Source organism: Botryllus schlosseri, chromosome 5 (assembly GCF_051294905.1).
Source record: "Botryllus schlosseri isolate E-star chromosome 5, Bs_hap1, whole genome shotgun sequence".
In the NCBI taxonomy this organism is placed as follows: domain Eukaryota; kingdom Metazoa; phylum Chordata; class Ascidiacea; order Stolidobranchia; family Styelidae; genus Botryllus; species Botryllus schlosseri.
This window is the reverse complement of record NC_137240.1, coordinates 12,945,706-12,969,353: the sequence shown is the minus strand read 5'-3', so window position 1 is coordinate 12,969,353 and position 23,648 is coordinate 12,945,706. Positions and strand designations below refer to the sequence as shown.

At 41.6% G+C, this 23,648-nt stretch overlaps 1 protein-coding gene and 1 long non-coding RNA gene across 2 annotated transcripts in view; one reads left to right on the top strand and one right to left on the bottom strand.

Annotated features, from left to right (window-relative positions):
• The first annotated feature begins 5,050 nt into the window (after positions 1-5,050).
• The window catches only part of LOC145439059 (uncharacterized), a 79,831-nt gene continuing 61,233 nt past the window's right edge, over positions 5,051-23,648 (top strand). Inside the window, exon 1 of the long non-coding RNA XR_013915082.1 lies at positions 5,051-5,191. This is a non-coding gene — a long non-coding RNA (uncharacterized LOC145439059). The remainder of the gene's footprint in view (positions 5,192-23,648) is intronic.
• Positions 17,995-22,340, bottom strand: LOC145439049 (sulfate transporter-like). Its single transcript, XM_080316514.1, has one exon. The coding sequence runs from the start codon at positions 22,178-22,180 to the stop codon at positions 20,063-20,065; it is 2,118 nt and encodes a 705-aa protein (XP_080172640.1). The 5' UTR covers positions 22,181-22,340; the 3' UTR covers positions 17,995-20,062.

The window sequence follows — 23,648 nt, the reverse complement described above, 5'->3', positions numbered from 1 at the left end:
ATGCTTGTAATCTTCTGTCTGGTTGTACTGTATACGGTCGCGGGGTCGTAATTGTCGCATCCCAAACTCCTCGATTGGGGGCGAGCTCAAGGGGACAACATATTATTCCGTAAATAAACATAAATAAATTCCACTACATGTCTTGATTTTAATATGAATAAAAGAAAATCGATTCTAATTTAATTGATAGAAATAGAAATCGCCGTTTTGGGCTTGTCATTACCGCGCCACGGCACTACAAGACATACAAAGGGATATGGTACTCCGCAAAGTGTGCCAGTGAAAAATCGGCGACGAGAAATACTTGTTCGGAAATGACCGTCGCGTGTTGGTCGAGACTTTCATATATCTATAGATAAGTTAAAGTGTCAATTGTTCGTATAAGCGACCAATTTACAAGTGGCAAGTAATTCAATTGGCAGTTTTGCTGATCACCCTATCGGGGCCAACACCAACGTTTTGGCGGGGGCTGGATCCTGTACAGTCGCAATGAAGAAGTATAATCCATACATAAAAATGCATTCTTGTGGATTGATTGTATATTTTTGGTAGATTATCAATAAATTATTTCTGTAAGTATAAAGACAAACGTTGTATTGCATGATGACAGACAGACGATAAGTAAGCATTATAGACTATTAAAATTGTTTAGGCCTAAAATGCGTATTTTCTACGTTATTCGAAATCGCTATTTTTACTTCTACTCGAGCATTAACGATGACTACGTCGATCACCCCTACCTGAAATTTTACGGCAGGGGTGTCACACTCGAGGCCCGCGAGAGCATTAATTGTTTCAAAGTAAATAGATCAAGAACGTGATATGTAACCATTTAACACTTTTCACTTCACCCTTGAAATATCCCACTTCAAATTCGTAAATCCGCGCCTTGAGCAGGTAGATTAGGTATGGTGGAAAATTCCAGTTCACGTTCGCGGGCTCGGTATGCGAACCGTGTTCATTCAGAGGTAGATTCGACTCATGATAAAAAGTCATCCCATTTCAACTGAATAATGAAGACACTAAGAAAGGAAATTCAGAAGAAGATTTACTCGTGACGTCATAGATTATACGGATTTTTGGAAGATTAACTCGAGTGGCTATACGGCATGGGTGGGCAATTATTTCCGCGGGCCAAATCAGAAGAAGAAAATGCGTTGGCGGGTCAGGCGAATTTTTTTAGCTATATTATCCTGCGTATTTTCATTTTATTTCTAAATTACATTGTTAATAAATGCTGCTCAGTGAATGTGTTGATGTTAGGTAATGAGCAGGCCGTGTTATTTTTGGCATATGCCAAAACTGCGAAAAATAACTTATTTTTGGCATTTGTCGATTTTTATTTTTGGCAGTTTTGGCATCGTCCTCTAAATAGATAGTTTCAGCCTCGAATTAGTCACAAAAACGCTGTATTTGGGCTAGTTTGTCAAAAGACACCACAAAATGTGCAGCATCCACGTATAATCAGTGCCAACAAACAATAAGAAGAAGAAAAAACCTAACGATTTCATAGGTTAATAATATCAAACGAAACCACAAAATGTGCAGTATCCATCGGAATCGGTGCCAATTAGCAAAAAAAAAAGCCTAACAAACACGCTCAACAGCTGATGGTTACAGCTGTTGAATAGACTTAATCGTTTGCACTGGAACAGTGCTTCCAAACTCAGGTCAGGTCAGCTAAGTTTCTCCTAAATTCATTTCTCGCCCAGCGAATCTGGGAAATATCGGCTTAAACAGTAGCCCTTGAGGTAAAGAATGTTGCCAGTCATCTACAAAAGGTTTTCAGAGCTTCGAAATCTTTGGAGGACCGAGCCGGCTTCCATGCATCATGAAAAGAGATCGCTTCGCCAGTGCCATCGATCTCATCGCGGAAAGAATTTTCTTCCCGATCCTTTTCCGGGAGTTTCCTGTGTTGTCTTTCAACACATTCTATTTAGTAGCCCGACTATCATTTCTCCTACAGCAGGGGCGGGCAACTTCTCCAGTCGGCGGGCCGGATATAGGAAAATTAGGACCTTGGCGGGCCGGATTGCTGAATCGATACATTATTCGCCCATTTATCCACATATAAAAGAAATAAATCGTATTTAATGAATGACAGCAATCTAACTTCAAAGCCATTTCTCGCCAATAATGTCGAAGACAATGTGGATTTGAGAACAGCATTGTCATACATGCACGACTATATCTGCTTCTCTCTGATCAATCAACACACGGTGCAATTCTTAATTAAGATTTCAAGGCGTTCGATAAGCCTGATACCCCAAGTTTACCAAGATATCAAGTCCTTATATAGTCATTAGATAGCGTGGTTGTTCACTGTTCAGCTATGTGGCCTATTTTATCTCGATATTTAATTCAATTGCGGCCCGCGGCTTCCACGAAATTTAAAAGTGGCCCCCGACCCATTTTGAGTTGGCGACTCCTGGCATAAGCGGTGTCTTACAGAAGCCTAGAATTGTGCCGTGCTACAAGTCGACGGTTACGGAATACAAAATAAGAAATATCGGCCTCGTGTAAATGACCATTTTAGTCGACGAACACCATCATGATTACCACAAATGACATTAGGGCTGAGTACATCGTAAATGCTGATAATGCAACAAGTCTTCTCGCTTCGACGGATTTACGCTTAAGCTCCACCCTCGCTCGCCGCGCAAGTGCGCATACATGTGTATAATGACATACAGTCACTAACATTTGACGTATGTAAGCAAGTAGTGGGGAATCTTGGATGATGACTTGGACCGCGGGCCACACCATCATGTAAGACGGAAAACTGTCCGCGGGCCGGACAAAATCCCTTCGCGGGCCGGATCCGGCCCGCGGGCCGTATGTTGCCCACCCCTGTCCTACAGTCTACCGATATATTTTCGGAGGACTTTTGTCACTTCAGGTGGCTTTAATAATACCAACTCGCATGGAAGAGTCCTGGGAAGGTTAGCTTGTTTAAGAACTTTGACGCAACAAGACTGTCTGGCAAAATGAGACTATGCAGCTCAGAAATAACCAGACAGTTTGTTGCGTCACAATGTTCAACTCGATCACAATGCAAAAATCGTGGTTGATTTTGGGGGTTCCAGTTCCATGAGCAGAATATAGTTTATATTTTAATAATCAGTACTGCGGCAGCTTCTCATTGATACCCGTTTTATTAAATTTAGCGGTCGACAAGCCGGTCAAAAATTGTCGTAAAATTGCGTTTGGACAAATGGAAAGTATGACGTAAACCAAATGCAGTCAGCCGTTCAATCTCGCTGTGCCCACACTATTTAGAACACCATGCTTTCACTCCTAATGGGTGGGCTGGACCCAGATTACGAAGCCTGCCTTTCACAAACGCTCTTCTCGCTTGTAACGTGGTCCTGTTAACACAACACCATGAACGAAATACACTATTTGGCAGGCCGTGTTATTTTTGGCATATGCCAAAAATTGCTTATTTTTGGCATTTTCAAATTTTTATTTTTGGCAGTTTTGGCATCTGGCTTCTGAAATGCCAAAAATAACACGGCCTGGTAATGAGAGATGGGCAGTTGGTGGAAAAAAATCTTTTGACCATCATAATTTGGAACAATGTTAAACATGAAACATTTCTTCTATTAAGACACTAAAACAGTCATTTTGAAACTTTTTTAGGAATTGTCCCTTAAACTAGGATATCACAAAATGTTTTTAAAGAGATCTATAAGAATGATAGTAATCTCAATGGACAGTTTCATATCATGGAATCTTTATGACTGGTGCTTAGAGAATTCTCAAATATCAAAGTCGGACAATACACAGATCAATAACCACGACCTGGGGGTGAAGCACGCGAAGCGCAATTTTTTTTCTCGTATTTCACTGCTCTTCGCGCCCATTTCAGATGCTATCAAGCCCCCCGTGCCCACTTCAGATGCCGCATTAGGCCAGCGGGCTGCACTTTGCCCAGGACTGCTATACGGGATGATTAAATGTTATAACATCATGAAGACATTTTGTTAACGTCACATCGATGTGGGTGACATCTGTCGAATTCCACCAAGAGTATCCGTGAATATTGGATGTGGCGTCAGATAAGAAATACGAATCCAGGTTGCTGCATTGGATCTGGTGGTTATCACGATGTTGGTTTTTCGGTACACCAATCGGTACACCAACATGGCATCTAAACAGACTATCTCCGTCGTAGATAATATTTTTGAATAAAGGCTTTGCATAATAGGATTGACATCGTTACGTCACGTACTCACTGACGGTTGAATATCACTAAATAACGAACATGATATCCGGGCATTCCATCGACGAATTATACCTCCCCCTTGACTATTCAGCTATCACAAGCTTCGTCAATACGACGGTCTTAGAGAACCAAAATGCTACGGCACATCAGATTGCTACGAAGATCCGTAGAGAGAGTATGCAACGCTAATGTTAATCGTCTGCTAGGCAGCTTTATAACACAACTGTAATTTCGCCTATTAGTTAGCAAACTGGTAGATGTCCAAGTCATACACCCTTCGGTCTACAGAATATATTCATTACAAAAGCAACCAACAAGACTTCTGTTCATGATCATAACAGCATTGTGTATGTATATTTTAGAAATGATCAATTCACCACTTGTATGACTAAATGCTGAACGAGCCAACACCTCAATTGGTTCACCCATGCGTCATTGGTATTTGCTTTGCAGAACCGTCGTAGGGGGAAGTAAATCAATGAGAGGATTGAACATCTTCAACTAACGCACTATAACTGCGCAATGTACAAGCATTGTGTAATCACATCTTATCAAACGGTTATAAGATAGCGTGATCTGGACTCTGGAGCCCATGTTAAGAAAAATGGATATTGTCAACTTACTCGTCTTATATATATATTCGAAACGTTAAAGTTATACCAACAAACATGATACTGGAAATAACAGACTTTCTGAACGGAAACCCCGGTGACGCTCGAATAACACAGAACGGAATGGAAAAACCCCGGCGTGGGATGCGTAAAGTGACGTGTTGTAAAAGCTTTGGTTTTTCTGCGTCACTGCAATATCATCGCGCCGTTTAGCACTGTATGTTTGGCATTACCGCATTTTACTGCTCGTCACTTGCAACTGTGATGAATGATGAGCAAGTGCATCAAGTTTACCTTCACCACCCTCGCCATGCCAGGAGAAACATGGAAAGCGAAATTCGAGAAGTTGCAAGTGAGTCGAATTGTTGTTGTTTATCAAACAAAAAGATTTGACGCTTATCGCCTGGCGGCCTTTTGCGCCACGGTCAATAACAACGTACAGGAATAATGACGACATAGGAAATAAAGTGGAACACTCGGATCATAACAGGCGGTTTCACAAGAACACGATGGTGAGGCGGTTACCCAAAAACACAAATCATATATCAGAATAGTATGATAAACTCAAGTTACAAACTGCGGTCGCACGATAACACAAATTCAACGACATCAGGAATTATTTAAGAAGCAAGTAGTAAATCGGCAATACGAAAATTCACTTTCGAATGAGCACGTTTATCGATAAGAAATTTTCAATAAAAATCATATTTTGGACAACTGATTATAAAGTGGTCCACGATTCCAGGGTAGCGGCAATATCTAAAACAAGGAGATTCAACTTTTCCAATTATAAACGAATGGGCGCTTAATCGGCAACGTCTAGATTTCAAATTAAAAATGATACCATCTATGAGCCGGTTTTCACAAGTCGATCCGATTAAATACTGCCTTGCATTATTCAATAGAAGGCGGGAAATGTCATGCAATAGTCACTATGCGAACTGCGCAGAACAGTCTGCTGTGGAGGTGCACACTTCCTATAGTGATTTTTTCACATGGAAATATTAATTAGCTATAACTGTAAAGGCAATGGGTACCGATAGCAACTTCGAAGAATTATATTTAGTGCACTGCGGTGAGCCGAAATAGTGCGATTCCATATGTTCTTTTCGTCTGTAGGTGAACGAGGATAAAAAAAACACATAAAAATATGTTTACATAAGGCCTTGATTTAAAGATTTGCGCTTTTAAGACATCTGTGTTTTCATTTTAAACACAACCCTAGCCGCAACGGTAGATTTGTACCAACATCGTTTTGTATTGGGCGCAAATAAACTATCTCAAGTGAATTAATTCGTTTCGTTTTTTCACGTAGCCTCGGGTATTTTCAGTTCAAACGTTCTTACTTATGCTCAGTTACCGAGAAGGTACATGTCCGGTTCATTGGTATAGTTTCAAACCGACGTTTGCTGATATGTATCTGCTCTTATGTAACTGTCATAGGGAAAGTAAATAAGGGAAAGGATCGAACATCTTCAACTATCGCGACAGCTGTGTAATGTACAGTATAGCCTACATCAGTGGTTCCCGACCTTTTTCGGTGGCAGGGCCAAATTTATAATTTCAGAGTACGGTGGAGGCCGCACGAATACCAGGGCAATGAAAGGACCCAAAATAGTCACCAAAATATGAAAATTGGCATTGTTCCGATCATTCGCTTGACGCCATTGGCAATTGTGTTGCCGAGCTCCCGTTGTTCAGAACAATCAACCTTTGCTGGCTATTTCGGAGTAGTTTTATTGCTCTGGCGAGATTTCAATTCGTATTTTGGGAATCAGTGCGGCACTTGCTTTCGATAAACACCGATATATCAAATTATTCGGACGCCTGGGTCGCGAGCTATAGGACTACCAATTATGCTGCTTTTTGCCGGCTACGCAGTACGCATCTCGGCGTATTCAATCATGAGTCTCTTGTTGCACATCTATCCGTAAATTAGTTATCAATACCCAGGGCCGTAACATCACTTCGTCAGCCCCCCCCCCCCCCCAAAAAAAAAAAAACGTTGCTCTTGGGTCCCCATAGGGTAATAAACCCAACTTCGAAGCCCCCCCCCCAGACCCCCTCAGGCTAGATGGCTGTTTACCGCTATTTCTCATCTAAATCGGGTGTCCGTTTGAGGCAGCTTCTGTCGACTAATCGCGCGAAGCGCGAAAAATTTCTATAATTCATGATTGAATCGGTCAATATAATCGGGAATTGCATATATATTGGTATCAATTTTTATCCTCTCTCTGCTCACGTAATCAGATTGACCGAATGAGCCGAGTGAGTTGTGTCTGCAGGAACGAAACAGCACTTCGTCAGGCCCCCCAAAAGACTTAGGTCTTGAGCTCCCATCGGGTGATAAACCGACCCCCCCGTCTCGTTGTGCGCTTCTGCCACGAAATCAGGATCACCGTTTAGTGAGCCAGCGTGGAGCGCGAAAATTTCCGATAATTCAAAATAAAATAGCTCAATAAGATCGGGAATTGCATATGTATTGCTATCAATTACTTGTCCTCTCTGCTCATGTAATCAGATTTACCGGTAGAGCTGAGTGAGGTGTCTTGGAAACTGTAGGGCCCGTGAATAATAATTAAACATATTCGGACAGGCGGACCCGTTGGTACGACTTCGTTACATGATGTTATTTGATTATTTCGTGACCTCCAGTCTGCTATATCAAAAAATATAGAATCGCCCGAACGTACTAAACTAAAAGATGCTCACGATTTCGAATTGGTAGTTTCTCACTGGCATATAATTCTTCCCTGCGGGATGGTAGCCTATTTGTCTCGTGAGGTTCGGATTGCCAAGACAGGAACATTCGGCGCCAGTCATTTAGGCCTATGTATTTTTTATAAACATAACGAAGTTTTCGGTCAGCGTAAGGGCAGTTCATTTCGGTCTAGGTTTTCGATCGTTCTGGCACACTTCTTGGAGTCGCATGTTACATGGCCTAAAACTTTATATGTCTTCGTGCGTCGTGGCGCGGTAATGGCCAACGCCGATATGCCCACTTCTATAAATCTTGCGTATTTTATCTTGGTGGAAAAGTACCCAATAATCAAGGTACTTGGAAATTTGAAATCGCGCGCAGCGCGAAAGATTTTTGAATATTTTGCATAAAATTTCATAAAATACTCTATATAATTTATGCTAATTCACAAAATAATTTTGGGCCCCCATCGAGCTCGCTCCCCTCAATTTCCTGCAATCCTAATTGAAAACTCCAGATTTCAAGCCAAGCAAGAGTATTTTATAAATATATTTTTTTTTCATAAATCGATTTCTCAATATTTTTGTGGGGGCCGCAAGATGGCTAGCTGGGGGCCGCATGCGGCCCTCGGGGCCGCGGTTGGGAATAACTGGCCTACATGCATTGTGCCTCCACGTCATATCAAACGAAGGGGATGGGAAATCAGTCACAATTCAATATGCGGTACATATATAACGTACATATTTGAAATTCCAATTAATTCATACTCTTATGACGTCTTAGTGTGTGATACTCGAATACTCGAGTCCAATAACTCAGATACTCGATTTCGACCAGCCCTACTAACTAGCTCGGGTCGACAGAACCGGCGTCAATTGTCCGAATTGTCAGCGGCAAAACTAGATCTGAGCACCAACGGCGCCGAGGTACTGACGGGCCTGCTGCTTTCCGATTGTTTCAATATCCCCCGAAACTTCGTCTTGGCTTCATCGACTCAACCGGACTCGTGTGCGAGACTGATTTTGAGGCGTTTCAGGGGCCTGGGCTGAACATCTTCGTAATCAGTACAGTGGCAGCTTTCGATTGACACCCGTTTTGTCAAATTTAACGCTCGGCAAGCCGGTCAAAAATTGTCGTAAAATTTCCATTGGCAAAAATGGAAAGTATGACGTAATTTAAACGCAGTGAGCCGTTTGATATCGCTGTGTCCACACCAAAGATGGATTAGGATTAGGATTTGTGAAATCTGGATTTATGAAATTTTAACTGATTGGATTAGGACATAAAAATTTCAAATCCGCTCATCACTGCTCCATAGCAGAGATGAGCATGGATTAGGATTAGGATTTGGAAAAACCGGATTTGTGAAATTTCGACGGATTTGGATTGGATTAGGATTTGAGATTTTTTCTTCGATGAATTAGGATTAAAATTGGATTTACCGATTTTCGGGAAGATTGATATCCTGGGGCGAACGGTGACAAAGTTTCACGTCCTACCAAAGTTACTTCATGTACTTTGGCACTCATTTAGAGTTATATTATTTCTACTAAATTGTAGGCATAAAAGGTAGGCTTTTTATGTGGAATTCTAAGTTTATACAATTGAATAGCATATTCATATTAAAATGAACCCGAATATTTTGTTGATATTGATATTGATATTGTTGATATACGCTGTTCTTTCGAATTCTCTACTAGTTGCTGACGATTACCCCTGACGAGTGTCAGCCGAAAATATTCGGGTTCATTTTAATATGAATATGCTATTCAATTGTATATTGAAGTTCTGTACCTCAAAGAAGCTGTTCAAATTCCAAGTTTGAATCGGATTAGGATTAGGATTAGGATTGAAATACACAAAATGTCTGGATTAGGATTAGGATTTGAAGCTTTGGATTTGGATTGGATTAGGACATGGATATTTCAAATCCGCTCATCTCTGGTCCACACCATTGTAGAACACTATGAAGTAACCAATAATGGTCATTCTAGGCGTATCATAACAAATCATATATATGAGTTGAGTGTGTGTCTGGCCTCCAAGGAACCCTTGAGACTGACGCATGGAGCCACTAGTGCTGCATGGAACACATACGAGGAACCACTGGCGTTTGTGCTATGTAGGCTGTTGTCGTTTTTGGGCTTGGTAGGTCGTCTGACCAAGTGTAAACATTGTGTTGGTCGCTGTTCTGAGTTCTCTTACATTATGTTAATATATGTAAACGCATGGAATTGTTGCTCTTGGTAATCGCGAGGAACATAACGACGTTCCTGTTAGGTCTTAGTATGGCGTATCAGAGGCGCTACTTTTGGAAGAGATTACCATCATTCCGTTATTTTATACCTCGCATCTTGATACACTTTCCGGTGCGGAAATCGGAGACGAATGAATTATAGCCTACTCGCTGTAAAGCATAGGATTGCATCCCTGATGTGCATATGCACTGCTGTGCATTTGTACAATTCATATTGGCTCGTGATAGACCGCGCCAAACCTGGTAGGCCTATCATGCTATTTCAAAATTGAGACAATTTGCGTCATGGGCTGTTTTTGTAAGTTGCCGATATTGCTGCTAACAGGGCATTCTCAGAAGACCTACTATGTGGTAAGGGAGTATAACTCAGTGTAATCGACGTTAATTGACTGAAATGTCGAATGACGGCGAATGCTATAGGCTACATATAGCAGCGCCGACCTCCTCATATGTGTATGAAGGAGAAGATATGTCCGAACACATAGGAGAAATGTGTTGCACAATTTCGTCGAGATGTCCCGGTTATTGACCAGCTGTTCTTTTTTGTAAAGCAAAACTTTATGATTGAATGTTAATTATATATATAGCCTATTTGTGCGTTTGTGGTTGTACGCACCCTTGTCTGTGAAATCCACGAAGATATTCAGTGTTAGGGTTAGGCCTACCATATACGTTCTCTTTTTAAGAGGATTTGTCCTCTTTTTTGACCTTTTTTGAAAGTGTCTTCGGAGGACGCCCAAATGTCCCCTTTTTTGAGAATTTGTCCTCTTTTTCGAGAATTTCGGTTAAATATAGGGTAAAATTTGACTGAGATACAGTAATCAGCACTGAAGCACCACTCCGGCGGCTATTTCGGGAGCTGAGCCGGAAAATTTACCTTTTTTTAGTCAACCAACCACAAAGTAGGAGAAAATTTACCATTTTTTCCGGATTTTACTCCAGTATATTGTATTGAAAAATTTTTAAAAGTGTTCTCTTTTAAGATATCTAAATATGGTAACCCTATTCAGTGTTAATTCGAATTCACCGACTGACTTTCCAAGTATAGCGTACAGAGCGTACATGGATATTCCAATACATGGATATACATGGATATACATCACAAATACAAGCACCGGCATGCAGTTTTTATTTTGAGCACATCCACGACAGCTCACAAATAGCTGATAGAGAACCAACGAATTCACGTCTACATGTTATCTGATAAAAAAAAACAACGAATTCGCGTCAGAGCTAATAGAGAATCAACAAATGCACGTTTATGTCTGGAGAGGTATGTTCACCAGACCAGCATGCTGTAAAAGCGTGCATGCAGCTATGTGCACTGTGCAGCTATGTGCACTGTGCAGCGACAAAAGAACAGATACCTTTTGATATTACTAAAGGTTTTCCTAATTGCATTACAGACTACATCGCATTTACGGCATTAAAGAAATAATTGTACAACGGGGCTGTTCAAAATCATTTTTTCAAATTTTCCGAATACTCCTTTAAATTTTTAATTGTACATTGTAAAGTCATGCTCATGTCACATCGATACGATTATTTATCAGCCTAATGCCTGTGCGCAATGCATCACTGATCTATATAAACACCGCACACCTGCTGGCTTCCAACCGTTTATGGTCGCGACTCCATTTCCAATATGAAAATGTTCCGTGTCCAGCTCAAAATTTGATAGGCTGATTACTAATTAAAGGTCGGCACATTTGCCCAGACTTATCCACGGCATATTTGGAAACTGATTTGATTGCATTCAACATCTTCGTGAACCCTATAATAAAGGCAAACTACCCCCAGGTTTAGAACGTCCAGGTTTAGAACCTCTATCTTTGAATAAAGTACCGAAACGGCGTAAACCGACTCTACGAATATACCGTTATCTTGTAATTGTACTTGCGATTGCAATTAGACTTATTTCTGTAAATGAATGTTATTTTTATTTATCTTTGATCGCAGTTTTTGCGAGGGTGGTAGTCCGCTAGTCCCCATATTAAAGCCGACATATGTGATACTAAATCGCGCGTGTGATACTAAATTTCACGTAGCATAAATCTACCCAAATATAATATTGTTTATGTTGATATAGGAAAAAACTATGAGCTTACTTCAAAATTCCAGACATTTCGGCATATTTTCGAAATTCATCGGGGACGCAGTTCTAACAGTGACAATCCGGACATGTCCGGGAAATTCCAGACGTTTGACAACCCTACCTTAGAATAAACCCACCTCTACTGAATACACGTTCCACTGGTGCACTAGATGCAGGAATGGACAAGCATTTTTGACCCACACTGAAGAGCATTGGATACTCATTCTTTCTAGTCGCCGAAAAATGCAAAGAATCATCGCCTTCAAATCTACACAAGAGCTTATCAGTCTAGCTCAGTGGTTCTCAACCTGGGGGGCGCTCCCTCCTTGGGGGGGGCGTGATACATCTGATGGGGGGCGCGAAGAAGCGGTCAAATGAATTTTTTTCGCGCTCTGCGAAATTTACCTGTAATTCACGTGTGTTTCTTTGTATATAGACCGATTTTCATATTTTTTAATTCTCTCATCAGCAGTCATAACCTTCCATGACATCAAACAATATGTTGAGGTTGCTAGCATCCCGGTTGGATTTTGTGATATGACGATAAGGGAGCGCGAAATTTTTCACTATCATAATAGGGGGCGTGTCTAGAAAAAGGCTGAGAACCGCTGAGCTCTTCTAAGCACTTGACCATCTGAGCAATTGCATTGGCTCTAATTGAACTTTGCTTCGATTGTTTGCTTTTATAATTGAAAAGTCTGGTATAATTGAAAAGTCTTGAGTACTTTGATTGCGGAGGATCTATTACACCTTCATTACTGGATCATTTTGTGCAATGCATTGCTAATATGTACCATTGTCTGTTGTTTTTACGGCGGCATATCTGATATCAGACGAGTGCATCGGAAGCAGTGGTGACAAATAGCGATTTCGGCAGAATTCAACAGATGCGTTGATCTAGCCATTACGATTTGCAAATTTCTACATCTTCAAGTCATATAAAATAAGCCGAGTCAATGACTTGGGTCGAGTCATGCGCAATGACTCGAGTACAAGTCGAGTCAATCCAAATATTGACTCGAGTCGAGTCGAGTCATTTTGCCATTTCAAGAAAATGACTCGAGTCAAGTCGAGTCACAAAAAAATCGTGACTCGAGTCTGACTCGAGTCGAGTCATGACTCGAGTCATTACAACCCTGGAGTCATCCCAACTGCGAAACTACGTCGGCATCGGTTACTGTCGACGTCGACCTGGGTTTCAATATGAATTCTCGGAGAGTTGGAACGCATTGATACGATGCAATAACCTACACAATCCACCTAGACATCCACGTGATGCATTGGAAGTCTGCACTAATTGTTCTACAATTAATATAAATGTCTAAACCAGTGGTTCTCAACCTTTTTGAGCTCGCGAACCGGTAAAATTTCAAAAAATAGTCGGCGGACCGGTGGATCTTCAAAAATTGAATAAACCCGAATTGCAATTGCGATAATAGCATGCAACCATTTTTTGCAATGCTATACTATAGAGAGTGACATTTTGAGGGTTTAATTTGTGTTCATGACGGCATTCATGAAATTCTGTGGTAGTGTGTCGAAGGCGGAAGGCCTTGGATTAACCGACTACGCCAGGCGATCCCAACCCTTTTATGGTCGCAACCTCAAGACACCTAATACCGTTTTGAAAATGTCCCGCGACCTCACCTCTCAATTTGGCGTGCTGACTACAAAAAATGGTGACCACTCCCCCCGTCCAAACCTACTCCTATGGTTTATACGAAAAGCTGACGACCATGTGCGTATCAATCTCGTTCTCCGTCCCAGACTATATATACCAATACATTGTCGTTTTGGAACGATTTCTATCTATATCGAGTCAAAGAAGTCGAATACTGCTATACGTGAAATTCTGCGTCGCGCGAAATGCAGACAACAATTTATAAGTTGCTCGGCCGCGCTCAAGGTGTTTGTTTGTTCTGTTAACTCTGGTTCTCAAACTTGTACGAAAACTTCACGAAACGGTCGCTTCGCAATCTTTTGTATGACTCACGGCGCCTTACCAAATTAACGCAAACACCCATAAACGGTGGGTTTGGTCGTCAAAGGGCGATCAATTTAATTTCTTGGAAAGAATTCTTCAGACCCCTCTTATTGCATCCGGTAATTTCAACACTACCCTTTCGCGAAGTCTTTTAGGGAGTATACATTTTGTCAATATTACAGTAATTAATTTGTTGAAGCATGTTGTTATTTCGTAAACCCAGGTAATGATTGTGGCTAATCGAATAATATTGGAGTCGCTAACACGTAACAGACTGAAATAAAGAAAAAATCATTTTGCAATTCGCATTTTAACACTGGGAGGATTATTTTCCTCCGCGCGCGGCTTAGATTAGGACTATTCCGTGACGACTATTTCAGTGCCTGAACAGATCAATATCGACGGATCCGGCCAGCATGCCGCCAGTGATATTTTCCAGCGCACTTCTCGTGAAGTCGTTTGTTGGCAAAACCGGTCTATGTCGTAGTGTGTCGTGACGCGTAACGTTCAGCGCCGAAATGCCGATAATGCAGTCATTCTTCACGCGTTCCTAGATTGAAGTATTTCAACGGCCTTAAGCGATGCTCGCATCATTGCAAATGCAGGAAGATTCCTTAGATTTCAATTCTGTAAATCTATGCGTATTTTGTTCCTGGGTGGGAATACGCACAATAAAATTGAGAAATGCGTAGTGAAACTAAAGCGCGCAAGGCGAAACTCAAATTTAAAATTGAATAATTTAGCACTAAAATATTCTACTTTATCTTGATTATTGATATTATGTCGGCTACCATCGAGTTTGATTTAACAATAATTTGCCTGAATTTTTTTATATTCCAAAATTTAGTTTTTTTTCGGATGGTTTGAATTTTTCGGAACATTTCTCGCAGACCCCAAACGAACCTCGGGACCCAGTTTGAGAACCACTATGTTAACACATAGCACTATCGGTCACTTGTAGTTTTCCTGTAAGGAAAATTACCATCCCATTGATTTCTAGTCTCACGACATTTGAATTTTAATAGAGGTGACCAGATGCCAATCTTACGTTAGAGTGAGTGGCGTTTTAGTATGACCCTTCGACTGACCCGATACCTTGTTTGCCAAGTTCGCATTTTTCAGAGGTCGTTTTTTTTCTATGTTGCAAAATGAACTAGAATATTCAGAAATGAACTGCCGATAGCACCCGGTTTAATGGCATTCTTGCAATGGTCATTGGTATTCAATTTCTGTGCCCCGCGACTACGTAGAATAGGTAAACGGACCCGTTGGGGTCGGGACCCCTAGGTGGGGAGCCCCGGAAATACCCCAGCTTGAGTATTTTTCTTCGATTCGATAATGTCGAGAGAAGAAGCGTTTCGGAGTCGGGACAAACACCTTTGCTCATTTCCCACTACAACCAAACGTACTACGAAATGCGTAGTACGAATAAAGTGGGGATGTTTTTATTCAGTTTTAAATGTGATGTGCTGCTCATTTTATCCATTGATAAGCCTTCTACTTATTTCATTTTGCAATTAAGTATAAAATTACAAAATGTCTGGCGGACCGGCAGAATGGTCGTCGCGGACCGGCACCGGTCCGCGGACCGGCGGTTGAGAACCACTGGTCTAAACTGCTAGCAGTCGGATTTAAATCATACAGAAGGATCGTTTATGTGGTCATTGGGCACTCTATAAAACAGAAGTACACTGCTATATATATATATATATATATATATTACTACTAGTCTGCGACAGTAATCTCTATAATCACTTCGTTTGCGGTCAATTTATTTGTAGAATATCGTCTGAGAGAGAATATCGTCAGTAGAAGCGGAGTTATTGCCGTCAAAAAAAATCGATTTGAATAAAATAGTATTTGGACACAGACTCGATTCGCAGCCAGTTAGGCCGCCCTACACGCAAATTGGAATTTATTCCGTGTCAGCCCCAAAACAGCATGACATTACGAACGATAATCAACCTAAATGTAACAGTATTGGGGAAAGAGTAGGTAAAGCTACCGCTGCAGAAGCGGTAATTCTGATCAGCGATGATAGCAGGCGCACCAGCCTACTGCGTACCAGGCCTGCCCCACACCACACACAGTCAATAGTAGCAGATGGGCTGCAAGAGATGTCAGTAGCCTCAGATCGGATGCCGCTATACACAGTCTATTGTAGCTAAATTGCATCACTAATAACAAAATACTAAATTGCAAATGTATGGCGAAATATTGGACATAAAATCGGCATTTTAAAACAAGACGGTTTCGATTTCAACATGGAAGCTGTTTCGACCCTGGCTGGCTACGTCACTTCATTTATGTGCATTGCGGTATTTATTAACGTCGGGTAGGAAGTACCGATTCAAGAAGTCTAAGCTATCGCGGCGGCTTCCTCAAAAATCACTAAAAGACAAATGACTAGCTGAACACATGTTTGTTAACTGCATACTTTCCAACACCAAACGGAACCATTGGTCTATTGACGACGGCTAAATGAATAGGAGAAATATTTGCTTATGACATCACAATCAAGCGGTGTACAATATTACACTTGAGATAACATCATTAACCAAGGTGCGTTAACCTGTACTAACCCATAAACCTGTCTTTGTGATAGCTAGCCATCGGCGCATTGTAATTCGGGTCTGGTACACCCCTGTACAGTGTACACCCCATCCGAGTGGTACACCCTTTGGAAATTCTGGTACACCCTGGGGCCTAGGGTGTACGACAACCCCGGTTGAAGAGCACTGATTTACACCACGTCAATTTTCTTGAATTTTATTCCGTAGCTGCCGACTTGTAGCACAATCCACTTCTAGGCTTTTATAAGACGCCGCTTAGACGGATGATATGGTCTTATCAGCGTATCGAGATAATGTGCGATAATGATGACTTGAAATTGACTCGAAAATTTTGCTTTCGGGCACGATAGTCAATCCACAATTTTGAAACGGGCAATCAAGTAAAGTTGACTCGATTCGACCCAACACTGACTCGAGGGTGACTCTAAAGTGTGGCAGCAGTGGGTATTTACTGCACGTATCTAGAATACATTTTGTATATTGACGTGAAGGTTTTATAGCTGCTTGCGCGGTGAATCTTTCTGTTTCATCTGCGGCAGCAGTGTTGAGTTAGCGTGCGAGGCAGCGGACTTCGCATACAGTATTGGCGCCAACGCCGCAGCGTTATAAGCAGGGTGATTTATTTTTGTCAAAATTGTAGCGACAGGACATAAAATTGTCGAAATTGTTTACGAAGGCAATTTTTTTTGCAAACTGCATTTCGTTGGTGTCTTCGGCAGTTGCACTGTCGATGAAATTTTCATTTGACATTTTACATGCACTTTGTAGCCTACCTTACAGGCTTACTGTTGTAGATGGGCCATTGCGGTCTAAAGACGCCGATGTAGACAACATTGTCGGTATGAAGGAACAGGAATGTATACACCGAACTTCAATATTTACAGCAAACAGCTGCTTCTGCTGAACACTTTTCTTCATTCTCGTCAAGCTACGTCGTAAGGACATTCAGTTCCAACCAAAAATCTAGATAAGTACTACAGTTCCAACGTTATGCGCGGCAATGTCCAATTTTAATACTTGACTACAAAATTTTGTCAAAATTAAATTTTTTAGTGCAAAATCTTACGTTTTAGGTCAGAAAATAATCACTCTAGTCATAAGCCATTTATTACGGCAATGTTGTGGTGGAGGTGTAAAGTAGCAATGCTGTGTGGTATTTACACAAGTACTCACAGGCGTGTAGGTCATTACACTTAATAAATTTCGATCTTTTTCATAACCAAGTACCGCAATTTCCTCATGTAAAGCACTTTCGATTACGCAAGAACTTGCAATAGTGTCAGGACCAGATGCTATAATACGCTAATCTGACACGAAAACACGCCCAGAGTGCATGTCCCACCATCAGTGCGAATATTTCAGCAGCGCAGACATCCAATCCAGCGATATCATCGCGGAAATTCCAGGACATGATGTAAGTATTTGTCACATACTCGATCAAATACGCGTCACGACCACGACCGTGCCATAAGCTAACATCCTTACGCCGGTGCTCTAACTTCGTCAATATGTCACAGAAAATTTTTGATAAATCCAGCAGGGAAACAAGGTATATATAGGTATATTTGCACAAGTGCTGGAGTTACATATTGATTCAACGCCAATTGAGTAAAGAGTTAGTCATTCGATATCATTCACCGTATAGTTATGCGAAAATGTAATGCATACTCGGACGAGCAACGGGTCGTAAATACAGGAAAGGCACTTGAAAATAATACATATATACACAACACACGCGGCATCAACGTCAGACCGGTGAAAAGCTGTATGAAGTGTTACTAAACAAGCTGTGCCCAGAAGCACAAAACGACCGTTTCAACACACTGATATGAGTGGCAAATTTCCACGGGCAAACATGCAACTACGTCAAGACCGCAGTCACAGGAAACTATACAGACCATTTCACTGTGATCGTGTAGTACATAAGGAACTAATTTTTGCATATCTTGTCGAGAATTATGTTATTTTGATGCACCGCAGATGAATCAGATTTCATTTTGGAATTAAAACTATAATAGCAATAAATCTCTACAAATACATAAAAGGTTCTGGTCAGTATGACCTTTAACATTAGTTCACATTTCAACGAGAATGTCAATCAATATGTAATCCAAGGTTAATATTTATTTCGGGTATTTCTAACTTCAGAGGATACCAAGTAGCCATCAAGTGCCAACGGATCTGCGGGTTTGAGGATTAGCCGTTGCTCTTTTAAAATTGACTAAGTAAATGTATTCGGATTGAATAAAGTACTGTGTTGAAATATCACAAAGATAGAACACCTACAACCTAAAAAGCCATTGCGAAAGTACCGATTTGCACTTGCTGCTGCGTCGGCAATCGGAATAATACTAAGAAATAGTTTGAAACTATTATCATTTTTTAAAACGCAGAGCATTGCTAGGCAATACCTCTAGCGGATAACTAGTACACTCTCCACAGGAAAGAATATGTTTAATAGTGTTTTCGGAAAAGAGCATTTTCCAAGTATCATCCTACTTGAGAACCGACAAAATACCGTTTGGCGCGCCACAAATGAATTGACAGTTTAAACTTCACCCAATTCTTAGCGTGAATTCGTTAAGTACGGTGGTATTTCGCCGACCGCGAAACCGTGCAAGGGGAATCAAGTCCGTTTCCCTGGCGGCACAAACTTCATCATCACGATACGCCCGTTAAGCTCAAAGCATGAATCATCAAGGTGAAAGGCGGTCAACGTGAAAACGTGGGTATCTTAAGTGAATCCTTAGGGGTCACGCTCCTAAACGAAAGAAGACAAATCCCATGATTTCGCAACTCACGTGCGAAATACTAGTGTAATAGGCTTAAAGACAGACAGGTTGGGGAAATGAGGCGTGCTTCGTGTGACTAGAATCAGTCTGTAAGACCTAGCACTTGAATGAAGCAAAATTTGCTCGATATTACAAACGACAATATGGCAGGATCATTCAGAGACGAAACAAAACTATTGACGTGGTACCTCGGTTGTTATGAAACGATTAGCCGCTAAGTCATATGGCATATATTCGGGACTCGTTAGTAAAAATAACATGTCAACAATAGAACTTAAACGCAAGTGACGATACCTAACAGTCTCAAAATATACCAACAAATTATTTCAACACCAACAACATTGACCAATATGAAAATTGATCAAACCCCCTAAATGCGAATGAAAATGAGTGGTTGATTTGATGCGAAATTGCAGTGAGAAAATTTGTTTTGACATTTGCTAATCATCATATTGTCGATTACTCGCAACATTGACATTTTGAGACGATATTGCTTTGGGACCGACACACAGCATATCGATGTCGAGGCCGCGTGACTCGTTGATAGGATACGTTCAGGCTGTCCCGAATAATTATTTTATTCCGGATATGACCTATCGGGGATAACACAATTCTTTATATAAAATCTGCTAAGTATCAACAGACAGAGGCTCGGCATGAAATACATTGACGCTTGACATTGGCAGGTAAACTTATCAGACTTGACTAAAAAGAGTGAATTGAAATAGTGAAAGTCTACGGTGTTGAAACTTTTAATTCTTTAAATGCAGTGGTTTGAACTCCGATTGTCGGGAACGTGATTCATTATTCCCATACACTGATCACGCCGCACAATCTCTCTTAGTTTCGAGACGTTTCTTAGCAGCGCCCACAGCAAGGGCGAGAGAATGATAGATATGGTGTTCAGGGATCAGACTTTCGGCGCTGATAATTCCGTAACGCTCCAGCTTTCGATAGATCGCATCAGGCAAAGACGACAGATAAACCTCGACTCCAGCATTCGACAGGTCCTGAACGGCAGTTTTCAGAGTCGATAAACCAACCACATCGATTACATTCCATCGAGAACAATCGATAATCACAATATTAATCGGGGATTGATCGCACAATTCCATCAAATCGACAGCTGCCGCGTCTTTACCGTTACATTCCACTTTCGGGATGTTCAATCCCTCTTCGGTGCACTTAGAAGATGCTGATATTGCGTCTGGAGTGAGTTGCTGTAAAACTGACTTATTCGCGTACGTCGGGGACTTGTCGAATCTCACAATTTTGATTCCTGGTATCTCCGAAGCACCTCTGTAGAGATCGACATCGTCGAATTCGCCGGTTCCGGTCAGCTCGCCGATCGTAGCGAGCTTCGCGTTACTATTTCTCAAAACGCCGGATATCAGAGAAAATACGACGCCTACTCCAAGCCCCATATCAATACCGAGAATAATAACACTGCTGAAAGTGACGACCCAAACTGCAAAGTCGTACTTGTCGATTCTCCACAGACCCGGCAGCGTTTGGAACTGTATCAGATGACCATGTAAGTTGGCTAAAATGATGCAGGCCAAGCACGCTTTAGGCAAGTGTTCGAACAGCGGGCCGATCACCAGCAAAACCAATAATATAACACAGCATGATACCATGGCAGCGACTTGCGTATTGCCACCACTACTTTCTTGCACACTGCTTCTTGCTAGGGCCCCGCCTCCCGAGTGTCCGCGAAAAAAACCGCTCGTCACCTGACAAAAACCGAGCGCCAAAAGCTCTTGATTGGGGTCGATTGAGTAACCATGTTTTTTGGCGAATATCTTCCCCAAGGACACTGCGACCGCGAAGATGATGATGGCGATTGATATGGAGTCGGCGATAAGTTTCGGCCATAAGGTGACGTCAGGTACGATTGGTGCTGGCATGCCTTTCGGTACCATGCCCACGATTAAGAAATCGTTTTGCGCGCCGTAACCCACCGACCACGACACGACAGTGCCCGTGATCACCACTAAAAGTTCAACAGGTATCGGTATATTGCGCATTTTGGCTTTATAAGTGCGGTTGATATATTTCGCGGGTATGAGTACAGCTAAGCAAATACAGCTTACGATAATCGACGGCGAGTCTATTTCGTTTAAACGCGAAAACAGTTCAATCCACGTTTTAATCAGTCCCAACGTTCCCGTCTTTCCTTTCAGTTGGATACCTGTTACGTATTTCATCTGAGCGGTGACGACGTATATTGCAGCTGCTGTAGTAAAGCTCGATACAACAGGTTCAGACAAAAACATAGCAATTATTCCCAACCGAAATATGCCCAGCAATATCAAATTAACGCCAATAAGAACCGACAATGAACCTACCACTACAAGGTTTCGGGCATCTTGTTCAGATATCTCATTTGTGTTAGGCGATATAGACCCGTTTACTGATATTGATACATCCGTCTGGGCCTGATCAGCCAAGTCAGCATTGTTTTGTAACAACAATGTGACGTTGCTCGAACTCGACACGCTGATCGGCGACTGCGTAGCAGCCATAACAGCATATGGATATTCGGCGTTGAATTTATCTAATGCGGCACCGAGCATAAGGCTTACGATTGAAAATACGCCAACCGATATATGCCTTGAAGTTCCAAAGATAGTGTATACCAGTGGTGAGAAGAATCCGGTGTACAATCCATTGATCGGCAACAGGCCAGCCAGTAAGCCGTAAGCCAAACCTTGCGGTATTCTCACGATAGCTGTGGTTAAACCAGATATTACGTCTCCAACGAAATACTTTCGAAGCGGGTAACGCGGCAGCCATGATATGATTGGAAAAAACCTTTTGCAGGTTGACGACGTGCAGCTCACTTTATTTTTGGCTCGCTCTGTCCATGCCTTTGTCTCTTTCGGGACAAAATCGTACTTTTCACGCAGTTGTACATCGGTCAGTTCTGGCAGCGACATATCATGCCGACGTTGTATTCCAATACAGGGCTATATTGCTTCTAAACCAGCGAATACGATACCGCGGACGTCTACCTGCTAAATCATACTCGAAACACGACACTAGCAAAAATCATGCCGCCACCAACCTAGTATCAAGCAAAACAAACATTCTTGAAAACGAGAGATATTTGAGAAGAAGTTACTATGTGTCGCAACTCGACATGTCACAATGAGGCAGAAAAGCTGTTCGGGTTTACGTGAGAGAAGGCTGCTGCTCGTTACGCCTCATTGCTTGCTTATGTCACTGGCCTCATAAAATCCGTACGGAACCTTCAGTCATTTGTCGCCCATTGGGCTCGAAAGTCACGTGACTTTTCAGCATAGCAACCACCGTCTGGGGCCAAGCGCGTTTCTGGTATCATCTTCTCTGCGACAGTAATACATTTGTATGTCGCAATTTCTGCTACTGCGCTGGTCTTTGCTGTCACATTATGTGTTTGTGTTACAGGATTGATTTTTTTTCGTGCAGATAGATGACAATGTATAGTATTCAATTAACATGATGGAGTATAGAGCAGTTTAAGATAGCCTATGTCAAACAAGTAATTCCAAGGTTTAGTACCTCCATCTGGCCCTATTATTATGCTTCAAGTGTATACTTATCGACACGGAGACAGTGATCACTGATCAGTCAACATCGGAGATTAGTAATATTGCAACATTACCATACCGTGTTAAATTTGATTTCAGATGGATTTGGTTAAGCTACTTTCACGATTTGAGAGTTCTTCAAAAATAATCCGAATCTGGTCAGAAGAAGTCAAAATGATTTAGACAACGACCATCCAATATCAACAATGTATGGTGATGATGGCAGAGAATTGGGAAATATTCAGTTCAGCCATGAGTAGAATGAAAGTTTATGACGTAGAGGTTGGTAACTGCAAAATTACCTGAAAGATTGGGGAAGCGTTGGAATTGAGTTTGAATCCCACTTGACGCAAGTGGGTCGGAGGCTTATCTGGACTCCCCACTGCTTACCTAACTACATGAGCAGCGTCATGTAATCAAGCCCAGATGGCTAAGTAAAGCCGATGAGGCTCGAAAATCGGCACCACTGACGAGGACGTATGGAAGCAAGCAAGAGAAGAAAGATGGTGAACGAATGGGTGACAGGAACTCAGAAAAAGCTTATCGAAAAGCAAAGAGACCTTTGAACTTTAAAGCATTTATGTTGTGGTGTAAACAGACGATCATCATCATCATCATTGGTTTATTAGCGATTTTATCAGTTCAATACACCACAAAATGCGATACAATGAAAAGACAGGAACATGTCGAAGCGACTTGGAGTAGTCTATGGAATCAGACACCCATCTTGGCCTAGGCGATGTAAAGAGGAGGCATGCACACTGAATGAAAGTAAAGAAGATAGTATTTGCACCTTTTCAGAGTACTATGTAATATTGCCTACTTGCCTGAGTGT

Coding starts and splice junctions, on each gene's coding strand:
- LOC145439049 (XM_080316514.1), bottom strand. CDS start 22,180: ATGTCGCTGCCAGAACTGACCGATGTACAACTGCGTGAAAAGTACGAT.